Source organism: Ipomoea triloba, chromosome 2, assembly GCF_003576645.1.
Source record: "Ipomoea triloba cultivar NCNSP0323 chromosome 2, ASM357664v1".
NCBI classification, from domain to species: Eukaryota; Viridiplantae; Streptophyta; class Magnoliopsida; order Solanales; family Convolvulaceae; genus Ipomoea; species Ipomoea triloba.
This window is the reverse complement of record NC_044917.1, coordinates 4,082,804-4,096,463: the sequence shown is the minus strand read 5'-3', so window position 1 is coordinate 4,096,463 and position 13,660 is coordinate 4,082,804. Positions and strand designations below refer to the sequence as shown.

The 13,660-nt window shown below is 31.8% G+C and overlaps 1 protein-coding gene across 1 annotated transcript; it reads right to left on the bottom strand.

Moving 5' to 3' along the window:
- Positions 1-4,195: 4,195 nt before the first annotated feature.
- Positions 4,196-7,302, bottom strand: LOC116004390 (probable WRKY transcription factor 31). The gene is made up of 5 exons (XM_031244429.1): positions 6,792-7,302; positions 6,396-6,494; positions 5,771-6,271; positions 5,567-5,680; positions 4,196-5,125 (listed from the first exon to the last, which is right to left on the bottom strand). Exons 1-5 carry the CDS (start codon positions 7,197-7,199, stop codon positions 4,460-4,462), a joined length of 1,788 nt encoding a protein of 595 aa, XP_031100289.1. The 5' UTR covers positions 7,200-7,302; the 3' UTR covers positions 4,196-4,459.
- Between the last annotated feature and the right edge of the window lie 6,358 nt (positions 7,303-13,660).

The window sequence follows — 13,660 nt, the reverse complement described above, 5'->3', positions numbered from 1 at the left end:
ATGAACGGACTAATGAAAGGAAGTTCCTTTTGTCGTTCCTTGATAACTGGGATCTCCAACTTCTGGAGCACACTGGATAAGGATCAACAGGTTGAGGAAATGTTGTTCTTGCACACTATGCTCACTATATAAGCACAATGTCACCATTTCTTTCCCAGTTCCAACCCACTCTGCTCATTCTATATATTACTCTTTATATCTCTTTCCATTTATGTTATTTACATATTTTACTTGTACTTTTGTTATGTTTATACTTAATATGTATAAGTAGTTTATGGGTTTGGGTTAAGGTTGTATTATCTATCTATATGCTATATTCTTGATTATTGCATGCATAAAAGGAGATCGAAAAGGTCTAATTTAGAGTTATTGAGTTTATGAAATATTTGCGATTATATCTTGTTAATGTTTGATGTACAACATTCATTAACATGCTTTTAGAGAAATTTTGGCAACAAGAGTTGGGTCAAGATTATGATGAATCACTCATTGCATAAACCAAATTTCTTTATACGAAAATAGGAAAAATTATAGTTTTAATTTTTTTAATGTTAATTGTGCTTGAAGAACTTATCGGAATAGATGCGTCATGAGAGTAGGTAAAATTTCTTATTTTTGCTTAATAGATTACGATAGTGACTTGTATATTTGAATTGGATTCCTAGCTACATGCATTCACTCAAATCATGGGCTATGTATCTTCCCAAAATCTTATAGGTTTGCTTGCATTTAGTAGATATATACGGAGTAATATATACTCATTGACTTGAATCATATTTCCTTTATTTCGTATTATCATTTTGTTAATATGTGTTAGTGCTATTTTATTTAATTAATATTGTCTATAATTTGTTGTTGGGTTGCTTAGCTTATAATTGATTTTCTAGTGTTAGTGGCTTAGTGCCTAGTTGCTTGTTATTGTATATATTATATGTCATAAATACTCATAACGCTAAGTTAAACTGTGAAACTTGATTTATCTATTTTTTAGAGTAGATTAAAGTATATTTATATTTATATAAAAATTGACTCATTTAATCTAATTTTTACACAAAATATAATATATTCTTTTGCCAAAGACCTTGTGGTCAAGTGGCATCTGGTGTCCCGATTAACACTCCCACATGAATGATGGGAGTGGATTCGAACCTCAGTGAAGTCAACTGTTGACTTGTAGTGATTCAGTAGGTTGATCTAGTGACATCCCAAATTGCTTTCTCATAAATACTGGTGACTCAGTATATGTTCCACAAGAATTTTTGTGGGTGTTTAGTTCAGATAGCATGCATCACATAAATTCAGTATCGTGACATTAGAATGTTAATTATATTTTTATTTGGTTCTCATGACATTATGGAAGACTGAAATTCCTACCCATGCACATTTGTAATCATAGTAAATTTGAAATAAAAGTACTATATTGACTCGTATAAACTAGTTTTTAGCACAAGTAGTATAATTTATAGTTTAACATTTAAAAATATAACATTTTTATACATTGTAAAAATTAATTAATATACTTCCATGTTTTGGTTTCATTTACAACTAATTTTTTTAGTACTATTGACTATACTACAAAGTAGTATTTGTCCATACAAACTTTCTGAACATATTGAAACACAAAGAATCAATATCCAATTAAGGTTCGAACATACATGTGACCTCCCATTTGAGAGGACCACACTACCACAGTTACAACTAATTAATTTCACTTATATTCTAATTTTTTTCCTATTATTATTGAAATTTATTGACAAGTAACTTGTAACTCAAGGATACCTCTATGACTCTTCCAAATGTGAGGTTAGAACTTCGAACTCCAGTGCTTCAATAGATTGAGAAGGTATGTACAGACAAATACTACATTGTAATAAAGTCAGTAATACTAAAAAATTAAAATTTATTTGGATAATTAAATATAAAATATTTAATTCTTTAAAAAAAAAAAAAAAACACTTAACATCCCTATTCCCTAAGTAATACGGAATAGATTCATTTTGGTGTTATGGATCACTCACCTCAACTAATCAATTATCTCCAAGGGGACCCACACAAGTCAACTAGTCTTTCTCCCACCAATATCCATTATTTCATCCTTTATTCAACTATGGACATGCAGAAAGCCATTAAGTCTTACACTATGGTCTATAAAGATAATGACAAATTAAATAATGTCGTGCATTGACTTGAGTCAATGTAAATGTCTAAAGAAAAAACAACAAAAAGGTGAAAGAAAATAATTACAAATACAGCTTGACTTGTGAGTGGATTTTATTGACTGGTATTTTATCATTATGGTGCGGCTAAAAATTAAAATGCAGTACCATTTTAGATTTTATCATAATAAAACTAAAAATAATATGACAATGACACATTGACACGAAATGTCTCTTTTAAAAATTTGATATCAGCAGTTGTAATTACAATTTATTTTTAATAAAATTATAGTATTTATAATAAAGTACAAAGAATATGATAAAATTTTACAATATATATATATATATATATATATATATATATGACAGTGTTGTATAATATTATATTACATTTCTAGACGATGTATTTGACAGAGTAAGTGAAAGACAATATCAAATAAGACAAGCAAAGCCACTAAATTTTAACTTGTCAAATGAGCTAAACCCTAAAATATCTAACAAGTTTGAGACGGTTTTACTCGTTCCTTGACTCCACCTAACCTTAAACTATGTATTCATTTATTTATAGTATAATATTTTATTTTTGGCTTTAGGCATGCATACAAATTCTTAAATTTTATCTTATATATATCCTTTTTTTTTTCTTTAGTAATCTAGTATTTGTCGATACATTCAAATAAAATACTCCGTATCACAATAGAATTCTTTTAAGATTATAATATTATATCACATAACTTTTTGATTATATGAGTATTAAAATGATATGTATTTATTTAATTCCTAAAATATGTGAGACTTCCTTAAACAACGAAAAATCTTTTTTTTTTTAAATGATGTATACTTCATAAAAATTTGTGTGAGGTTTTCTCACATTATACAAATCTTAAATATGTAATAAATTTTAGCAAAAAAATTATAATATTTTTCTATGCATCAACAAATATTATTACATTTCAACTAAATAGTATTTCTTATTCATTAAAAAATAATAGTGAAAAAGTAATACTTTTTAATTCATAAAAAGTATTACATTTTTGTTAAAATTAAATGTAATATTCATCTCACATGAAGTACAAAACTAGTCCTATACCTAGGGGTGGTAAACATTGGTAAAGGGTCCGGTTAACCGACCGAACCGAAGAATTTTGATTAACCATTTTTTAACTGAAATACTTCGGTTTGGTTAATGGTTATAGGTTTTATAGAATTTCAGTTAACGGTTAAATTCGGTTTGAAATTATCAATTTACCGATCGGTTAATCAAAATTTTATATATATTCTTTGGTTAACTATATATTATTTATACTCACATTTTTAAATTTGTGCTTTAATATTTATAGTGTTGTTTTTTTTTTTTTTTTGAAAACATTATAGTGTTGTTATTATATTTTTTTGTATTTTTTTTATAGATTTATTATTATAGGTATATTGATTTAATTGGAAATCAAGTGCTTACTATTACGTCAACTCTACATTTGTCGAACGCGCATCCTATTATGGTATCAATTGTTATCTCGGCTTTCTAAGTCATCACCCATGATATCAATTGTTAAGATTAAGCACTTACCACTATACCTAAAAAATTATAGCTAGTAACGAATGTACACCTTTATTTCTTTATACTTGCATAGTACGCAATTAACGCCACGTTTCAATAACCTGATGTTAGACTTGGCTCTTACGTTTAGCATCACGTTTTGATAGTAAGATGTTGAAGCTCTTTAAATCGTTGCTCCAACAAATTTCATTTTTAATTCTTAACTAGTATATACTTTATGTGCATTCTTAAACTTTTAAAATTTTTTTTTTAATTATCACATTTAGTCTTATATATATTTCAATTTTGTTCCCTAATTATGTTTGATTATCAACTATAAAGACAAACTTTTAAATTTTCATACATCTCAAGGCATTTTACTTTGACTCTATAAAACTCCATTTAGATGCCAGAGTTACTAAATACTGATCAAAGAAAAATGGAGTCTTCATGTTTGTCATTAATAAATATAACATTGAAAAAACACAAGTAAATCGTAAACTAACAAAGTAACAAGCTAAGTATGTGTATAAGCATATCATCCTCAAATTTACCAAACCACATAAGATTTAATTACATTATTAACCCAAGAAAAGAATTAAAAATATAGTCCCAAAAGCCCATAACAACACTTGAAAAGTAACAAAACCGGAATTTGACTAAATCAAATATATGACAAGGAAAAAACATTATCAAGAGCAAGAAGAGATCATATATGTGTGTATGTAATTAATATGTATAGCAGTTTGGGTTTGGAGATAGAATTTCAAGTGTTGACTTTGTCATTGCCATTGCTGCTGGTAATAACGCTGCCGTTATTATTGGCGTTGGAGGTGTTAGAAGCGTTGCCGGAATGGGAGGGGTTTCCGATGAGGGAAGTAATGGCGGCGGCCAGCGCCGCCGTGAAGTTGGGGTCGCTGGCGAGGGCGTTGACGGTGTCGGCCAGCGGGTTCTGCTGGGAGGATTGGTGAGGTGGCATTGAGGAAGGAGGCGCGTGAATGTTTTCCAAATCCTGAGATAATTGAAGGCCGGAGAATTTGGATTGGTTATATAAGGCTTGCCCGAAGATCTGAGGCAAAAGGGCGGCGGCGGGGTTGTGGGACGGGTTTGGGAATGGGAATTGGAAGGGGTTTGGGGGTCTGGGGAATTGGGTTTGGTTTGGGTTTTGGTTTTGGGTGAGATCCAATGTAACAGTGGGGAATGGAGCGGAGGCTGAGATTGTGGCCATGCTTGAAGAGCAAGGGAGGAGAGTTCTCGCTAGGAAATTTGAGTTCATCAGCCCGTCGGCGCTCGGCATGGATCCCGACAACAGCATCTTCGCCGCCGAGGATGTCGTGGATGCCATTGCCATGGCCGCCGGCGGCAGTGGGTGGTTGTGGTTCCCTTCGTAAGTTGTGATCAAGATTGTCCTATCCTCTGCGCATCTTTGAACCTGTCAATGCACCAACATAATAAATATAATAAGATAAAGTGAACCTCTTTGTTTAATTCTCCATCTACTATAAATTTATTATTCTATCTTATTATCATGGATAACTTTAATGCATTGATTATAATGCCAAATTAGGGTACATCACACTGATTTAGCAGCTCATTAAATGGGAGTATGAATATAATGTCTATTGCCCACATCATATTAGGTGTAATTCTACATTATAGCGATCAGGCCAGATTAAATTTTATGTTTTTACTCATAATTTACTATTTAAGAACCAACTGAGTTGCTTGTACAGGTCTATGATACATGTTAATTCTGTTTCTAGAATCATTGACTAATTCTCTATATGACAAAAGTGGGTGAAGACAGTAAATAGTATCATGATCTTGACACTGGGGGATACTAAAGTAAAGAGATTGTATATGGAAAGCATACTTGTTTTCGAACTGGGCAACCAGCGGCCATGGTGCACCGGTAATAAGCTCTAGGGCACGGGTTTCCCTTCGCCATTTTCTGGCCATACTTTCTCCATTGACAACCATCTGTAATCTGCAGAAATAGAACGACAGAATTATTGAACATATAAATTAAATAGTAAATTGATATTATGAATGAGATGAGGTTGATATATATTATTACCATGGGAGCCTCGGATCGAGCTCGAACGGAGACACGAGCCTTTCGCATGGTGGCCTCGGTGGCTTGATCAATGTTACCGCTTTTGGAAGCATGCCCAGATCTAGCGACCTTATTAGACCTCCAACCGGACCCTTTTTCCGGGCTGTCCGCTCGGGATGCCTCGTCTAAATTGTTGGTCGGCGACTGCGACCCTTCCCGGCCGCTCCGCCCCTCCGACGACGACAGCGACGCCTCATCGGCCTCGGTGGGCCCTCCTCCTCCTCCGGCAGCAAGACCGAGATCCATGAATTGTCTGGGCAACATTTGGCCTCCATTATTTTGGCGGGTCTGCTTAGACTCCTCCGTTTTCCCATGGCTTTGCTGTTGTTGTTGTTGTTGTTGCATTAACGTCATCACATGCATCTGGAGAGAAGTGTAATTGTTGGTCACCTGATTCAACGTGTCCCTCAACCGTCGATTCTCGCCGTTCATCCTCTCCAGTTCAGCTTGCACAACCGCCAGCTGAAATATTATTATTATACCATTAATCATTAATTATTACTATTCATTGAATGATGATTTAATTTATCATAGAAAACGCAATCAATGCTATCAATCAACCGTCTTAGATGATTTAATGATTTACCTCGCTTTTAGCTCTTTTGTCTTCTGAATTCGGTGACAACTCATCTTCCACTATTGACTGATCACTATTGGTGTTCGCCGTGAGAAGATGCAAACCCGTCTGAAAATTCAACAACAACAATTTCTTTATTTATTTAATTTTAAAGAAAGCTGAAAAAGTATGTATAGACAAAAATGTCAATCCCGAGTCCCGACCCAGGTTAGCTCAATTAATTTCACATATATTTTACTCTAACAACAGTGTAAGGGTTCAAATTTTTTATCAAAGTAACAAAAATTCAAATTCATTGTGCCCAGAATGTACAGACAAGGAGTGAAAACCTGGGACCCGAAAAAANAAAACCTGGGACCCGAAAAAAAAAAAAAAAAAAAAAGAAAAGTGATCCCGGTGTCTTACGTTAATACTGAAATCCAATTCAGTGGAGGTGCGCAAATCTTTAACGTCATCATCAACGGCGGAGGCCCTGGAATCTCCATTATTATTATCCTTGGTGTATGCAAAGAAGTCCATCTCACCTAAGACGGTCGTTTTATGATCGTGGTCTTCTTGGTCATGGGTATGGCGACGATGGTCGGAGCAGTTACGGTTGACCGGGAATTGGATAGTGGGGGGAGGCGATCTGTTGTTGACCGGAGACTCCATGGACGGCGGGGAGAGAAAAGGCTCGAGCTTTATGAACTTGCGGTGGCGAGGGGGTTCATGGAGGCGGTGGCGGTGGTTTTGGGTGGGTTCAGAAGAAGGGGGTTTGTAGGGGAGGTGCCTGATGGGATCTGGATCAAAGGAGAGTCCACTAGGTGAGGCCATATATGAAGATGAATGGAAGAGATGAAGAAGAGAAGGGAGAGAGAGAGAGAGAGGAGTGTGAGAAGTGAGAATGCTTTGAATGCAGCTGTGGACTCGGCAATAAAAAGGGGAGGTTAAGACTAAACATGGAAGACCAAATACACACACACAATAGAGGCAACTGACTATTGTATGTACAAGAGGACTTACGCTTTCTAGAAGAGAAATTGATGGGATTTATCTTGGAATTTTATGAGAAAACTGTGATCCCATCCCCCTTTACTCTTTTACTCTTTTCTATCTTTCATTTTACTTCTAACCATGTCTTAAGTCCATTTTTTTGGGGGGGTGAAAATTAATGTTCATAAATCTGCACCAAATTGTTCCATATTTCTAGTCATTCCATGAATTTTATTTATTTATTTATTATTTTTACATTTGATACTTTAACATTTATCTATTAACAAACAAAATTGTTGGTGAACATAAGAAGTTATTGAAAAAAGGCCAATTTTTAATTGTTTAATAGAGTTAATACCACTTGAGATCCTCCAAGTATAGTGATTTTGTCACATTTAATCCTAAACTTTCAAATTGATCACGGGCGGTCCTTCAACTTTCAAATTGTTACCATCAGTGATCCAAGTTAATCACCATGGTCCTTTAACTATTAAATTTTAACCCGTCATGGTCATTTTAAGAGGACCACAGCTGGTTAAATTTTGAAATTTGAAGAACTATTGATGATTAACTTGGACCACGAATGGTTAAATTTAAAAGTTGAAGGACTACGATTGATTAATCTAAAAGTTTTGGATTAAACATGGTAAAACCACTCTACTCGGAGGACCCGGGCATTAAATCTTGTTTAATAATAATAGTGTAATAGTTATTAATATAGGAAATTTCCAAATGGAGCTTACGCGTAGGAAGTTTAATTGTAGTAGTTATCAATTTCCATTTTCATGGAATTTTACAGATTTAATGGTCAGGGAAGGGTAGATCTAAGGTATTATATTCTTTATTGTAAATTTAATCTTATTAGTTATTATGGGATAATCTCACTTATACCCTTTAGGTTTAGGCTAGTACAATTTGAACCCACTTTTGTTATACAAATTACACTTGGGACCTTAACTTCCATTCTCTTTTTTCACTTAAGTCCATTTAATATACATATATATTCAATTTTGCTCTTGGCATGCATTTCTATTACCAAAGAATGTTTTCTAAGATAATAATAGAAAAACGGATCTTTAGTGCTGAAACAAAAAATCAAATAAAATTGATTAAGAATTTCATCATATTAAGGTGAAAACCCTTTTCCTTAATCATTTCAACTACTCTTTGCAGTTTAGTTGTTGAACCTTTTTACCGCATTCATATTTGTCTCCGTGTATTCCACTTGTACTAATCTTATCCATAAGTTTACAACAACTATCCATTTACCTTGTATGTGTAAAATTTCAAAAATAAAATAATTAGGAAAAAAGCTTGGTAATAAGTTAACTAGAAAAATTGACATGAGCAATTCTTACTTTTTTGACGTAAGAAGCAATTCATGGCCTAATGTGATGGGGTATCCTATGTCTAGTCTAGTTGGAGCTGAGTTTAAGGCAACTACTTAGATCATAATAATTTTAAGATTGTATAATTACCGACAAATGAAAACTTTGTCTCTATAACTTGGACACAATCTTCACTATTTGCTTAAATGCAATAAACATTATGTCTATCCGTCATTCTTCAATTATTCATGTTGAGTCCCTTAATACAAAATTAATCCCTTGTTAGCCATAAGCTTTCAAATCCTAGTTTAGTTTCATCAACAATCACAAATTATATAATGGACCAGGTCGGATCCACGTTACATTGTGAATCCTGGTTCAAAATGACATTCAACTTATATACCTATAGATAACATGTTATGTACCTTCAATTAACAAATTATGTATCAATAAATAAACTAAAGGTACATAAAATGTTAATTATATTGTGATAAATACATAATTTATTAACTGAACGTACATAATATGTCAATTGCAGATGTATAATATGGACATGGTATACAATATAACAATTGATCAACAACAAATACAAACAAATTTGACTTTAATATTCTCGCTAAAATTCTATTACATTAACGTTTTGTCATTTCGCTCTAATTCCACATATCATGATATTTTATTGGCTAGCCAAAGTTAGCTTTTGGCTTACCAAACCCATGTTTTTCAAAGCATTGAATTCCTCTAAAATTTCTATCCCAATGAAGAAGGCATGCTTGTCAAGTGAATACTACTCCAATTTGAAATCAACCTAATAGGAAGCAATTGTTAGTAGAGTAAAATTAGTGGGTGAGCTGTTATGTCAAAGTATGGGGGCCAAAGTAGCAAAGGGGAGGAGTAGTGGGCAAAAGGGTGCAAATAGACATTGACAGAGAGGGGAATGGAGATAGACGCGTTCCAACTATTCACCGCCCCAATTCGCCCGCCACTTCTGCTCCTCTTGACTTTATTAAAACCTACGAAATACGCTATTTTTCCTCTCAATTTTCTGTTTAATATTTATTTCGTATGAATAACAAAATTTTATATATTTACTAAAAATATTATAAATATAATTAATTAAATAAATATATCTAGTAAAGTAATAACGTATTAAAATTGGAAATAATTTTGCAGAGCTCAACCCGGTTCCACTCCAGGGAGACTCATGCATCTCATTGTGCCACGTCGGATTTCCCTTTTTCTCATGTTCGTTTACATCACGTTGACTTCTTCAGTCTCCGTGCACACCGGGCCATTTACTCTTTTTCCAAACTTTTTTTAAGCCATCAACACTTTTTTTTTTTTTTTAATAAATCTTCTAATCTTTTCGAACCCCCTCCCCCCCCCCCCCCCCCAAAAAAAACATAAATTTAATTATACTTACACTAATTATTATATATTTTAAAGAGCAATGCTACATATATACTCCTATATTTTCCATACAACCTCTCGTCATGACGTGACAACTAAATTTATTTTTAATTAGTGGTGAGGTCAATCAATACATGAGCATCTAATAAATGTAAATCACAACATGATGAAAAAGTTCGAAGGAGAAAAGAGCATTTAAAAAACATATATAAGGAAGAAAATAGGTTTGGGTGAGTGACCCGGGATTATAATGGAAGTCTTAGGGCGATAAAGGGTTTCAGCATGAGAAGGTAGTTATAGTCCAAGAGAGGCCGAGGCGATTGAGTTAAGGGAGGCTTTGAGTTAGTTGAAGGAGATTGGTATGAATTGAGCGGATGTTGAATCAGATGTTAAACAAGTTATTTTTACTTTATGAGATGAGTCGTTGAATTATGTTTTCAGTCGATTGTTCATCATGACATAAACCATGTGTCATTGATTTTGTTAATATTAGATTCTCGATTTTTTAATATGTGATTTGTGATTTTTGAATTGTGTTACTAGTTGTTTTGTTAGGGAGGTCGTTCTTTCTAAGTTAGATTATATAAATTGTCATTTCATCCATAATCCATTGTTGATGCTTTGTTTCATGATTATTGTGATAAATGTATTTAAAAAGACATACATAAATGTATGATAAAAGGGTCACACTTGTGTGAGACTGTCTCACGGATCCTTATTCGTGAGACGGGTCGGGTCGGGACAAAGCACATGCAAATGTCATACTTATATATACAAATGTCATACTTATATGCTCAAATATAACACTAATCAAGAATACAATTTTTGTTACTTATAGGAGAAAAAGTAATACATTTTTCATAATAAGTAATGTTAACAAGTGCCCTTTACTTATAAGGGCAAATATAATACTTTTGAAGAAAAAAGTAATACTTTTAAATCAAAATGTAAAAGTATTGTATTTTTCCTTAAAAGTATTACATTTACCCTTATAAGTAACAAAAATTTTATTCCTGGTTAGTATTACATTTGAGCATATAAGTATGACATTTGTGCATATAAGTGTTACATTTGCACATTGACCCGAACCGACCCGACCCGTCTCATGATGAGACGGTCTCACACAAGTTTGTGCCATGATAAAATAATTACTTTATTTTTTTCTTTAAATTTCAACGAGTTTTAATAAAAACGTCACTTTCAAACCGGAAAGATAATTCTAAATGAAAAAAATAAAGTGCAATAATTTTTTTTAAAAATCAAATTAAAAAAAAAGTCTAAATAGAGTCTTCTTTTGAAAGTTACACCATAATGTGTAGGAAGCTTCGTGCGCAGGTCTACCGATGTGACATGTATATTTGAAATAATGTATGGTTTAAGTTTTTATAATATTTAATTTAGTAAGTATTAATTAATAAAATTTATATTTTTTTAAAAAAAATATGTTAATTTTTGTTGAAAATATAAAGTTTATTTTTAAAATGATAATTTTTTTTTTAAGAAAATAAATAACAAAAGGTTGATTTGATAGATGAATAATTAATTAATAAGTCATATAAATTTTGAGAGGCCGGAATACTAAATTTGTTTTTTAAGTAAGTTACATATAGTGTATGGTTATTATAAATTGCCAAGTGTATTGTATTTCTTAAATAATTTAAAAATATTACTCCTTTTACTAATTGTAGTATCAAATATTATAACAAAATATTCCGTAACATGTGTTTTAGGACGGTCAAAGTACTTATAATGTCCTTTTACTATAATGTTTTATTCAATTGAGTTATTGTACTTTTACTTTGTTTAATTTAGTTCTTATACTTTAAAAAGGTGTGCAATTAAGGATAGTAGTTAAAAGTGTTAATATTACCGCCGTTAACTTAGTTTACATAACGCTGACATCGTCACTGTCACAACATCATGATATTTATATTCCAACTCATATATTATTTTATAAATATTTAAAATTAATTATTTTTACCACCAATATATTATATTAATATATCAAATTAATTATTTATTTCAGACATAATAATGTAATATATTGGTAGTAAAAATAATTAATTTTAAATATTTATAAAGTAATATATGAGTTGGAATATAAATATTATGATGTGGTAGCGACGATGTCAATTCCACACTGCCACATAAGCTAAATTAACAATAATATTAACATCGTTAACTATTGTCCTTAATTATATTGTACAACTTTTTAAAGTACATAGACTAAATTGAATAAAATAAATTAAAAATACTAAGACTAATAAATTGAATAAAACACTATAGTACATGAATCTCATAGATACTTTGACGAATAAGTTAATATATGGTATTACATGGCGTGATTTTTGTTTTTTATTTTTTATTTTTTATTTTTTCACAAACTTATGAAGCAAAAGATGAATACCCAAGTGCTAGTGGTACACATTACTAAAATATATGAAAGTGGATTTAGATTTATTATGTAAAATTTATAACAAAGAAAAACCTTTTTTTTTTTTTACATATATGTATTTTTTTTAAATGCATATATAAAAATTCAAAAGTGCATTACACTTGGGGTTTCAATTTTAGAGTTTATGATTGTTATTTTATTTTATTTTTTTAATGGTTCATTTTTTACTACTTAGGATTTAGTATTTAGACTTATATTTAAAATTTATTTATTTTTTATTGATTTTTAAAAATTTATCCAACTTTGCATATATATATATTTAGTTGTTACGTATTGCATATGTAAGTGTTCAAATTTGCAAAGTGGAGTTGATGATAATTACAAAAATGTCACCGCATTTTTTTAATATGATCTGATTCGTCCGATTTTTAGTTTTTAGTTTTCTCTGGGGGTGTGTTCAATTAATCAATTCTCATGAGATCCTAAGCCCCCCCCCCACCCCCACAGACACACACACACACACACAACACAACACAACACAACACAACACGTATGTATAAACACGCATTTTTTTTAACTATTTATTTGTTTGTTTATTTGTGAGATAATACCGAATTTAGTCCTTGCCTATAATGTTTTTTCTCGATTTAGTCCTAAACGACTTTTTTGTGCTTAATTAGGTCATCGACTTTGATGGTTTTATTCAATTGAGTCATCTGTTAAGATAACTTGGTAATTTAACCTCTATTAATATCCAATCTAGTCCTCAACTATAGTAATTTTACCCAAAGTCGTCGTCTTCAACTATAGTGGTTTTACCCACTGTTGCAAAATCCCCGCCTAGGCGCTAGGCGCTCCTAGACCGTGGCGAATTGCTCCCTAGGCGTCCGCCTAGCGCCTAACTCGGTCGACTAGGCCGAATTTGGCCGAGTTAACTCGCCCAACTCGACAGAGTTAGCCGAGTTAACTCGAGCGAGTCGGCATTGTTAATTTTATTATTATATTTATATATATTTAAATTTATTTATTTATATAAGTAAGAGAAGTAAGATATATATATATATATATATATATATATATATATATATATATATATATATATATATATATATATATAATATAATATAGGACATACACCCACACACATGAGTTAATTTTTTGTTTTTATA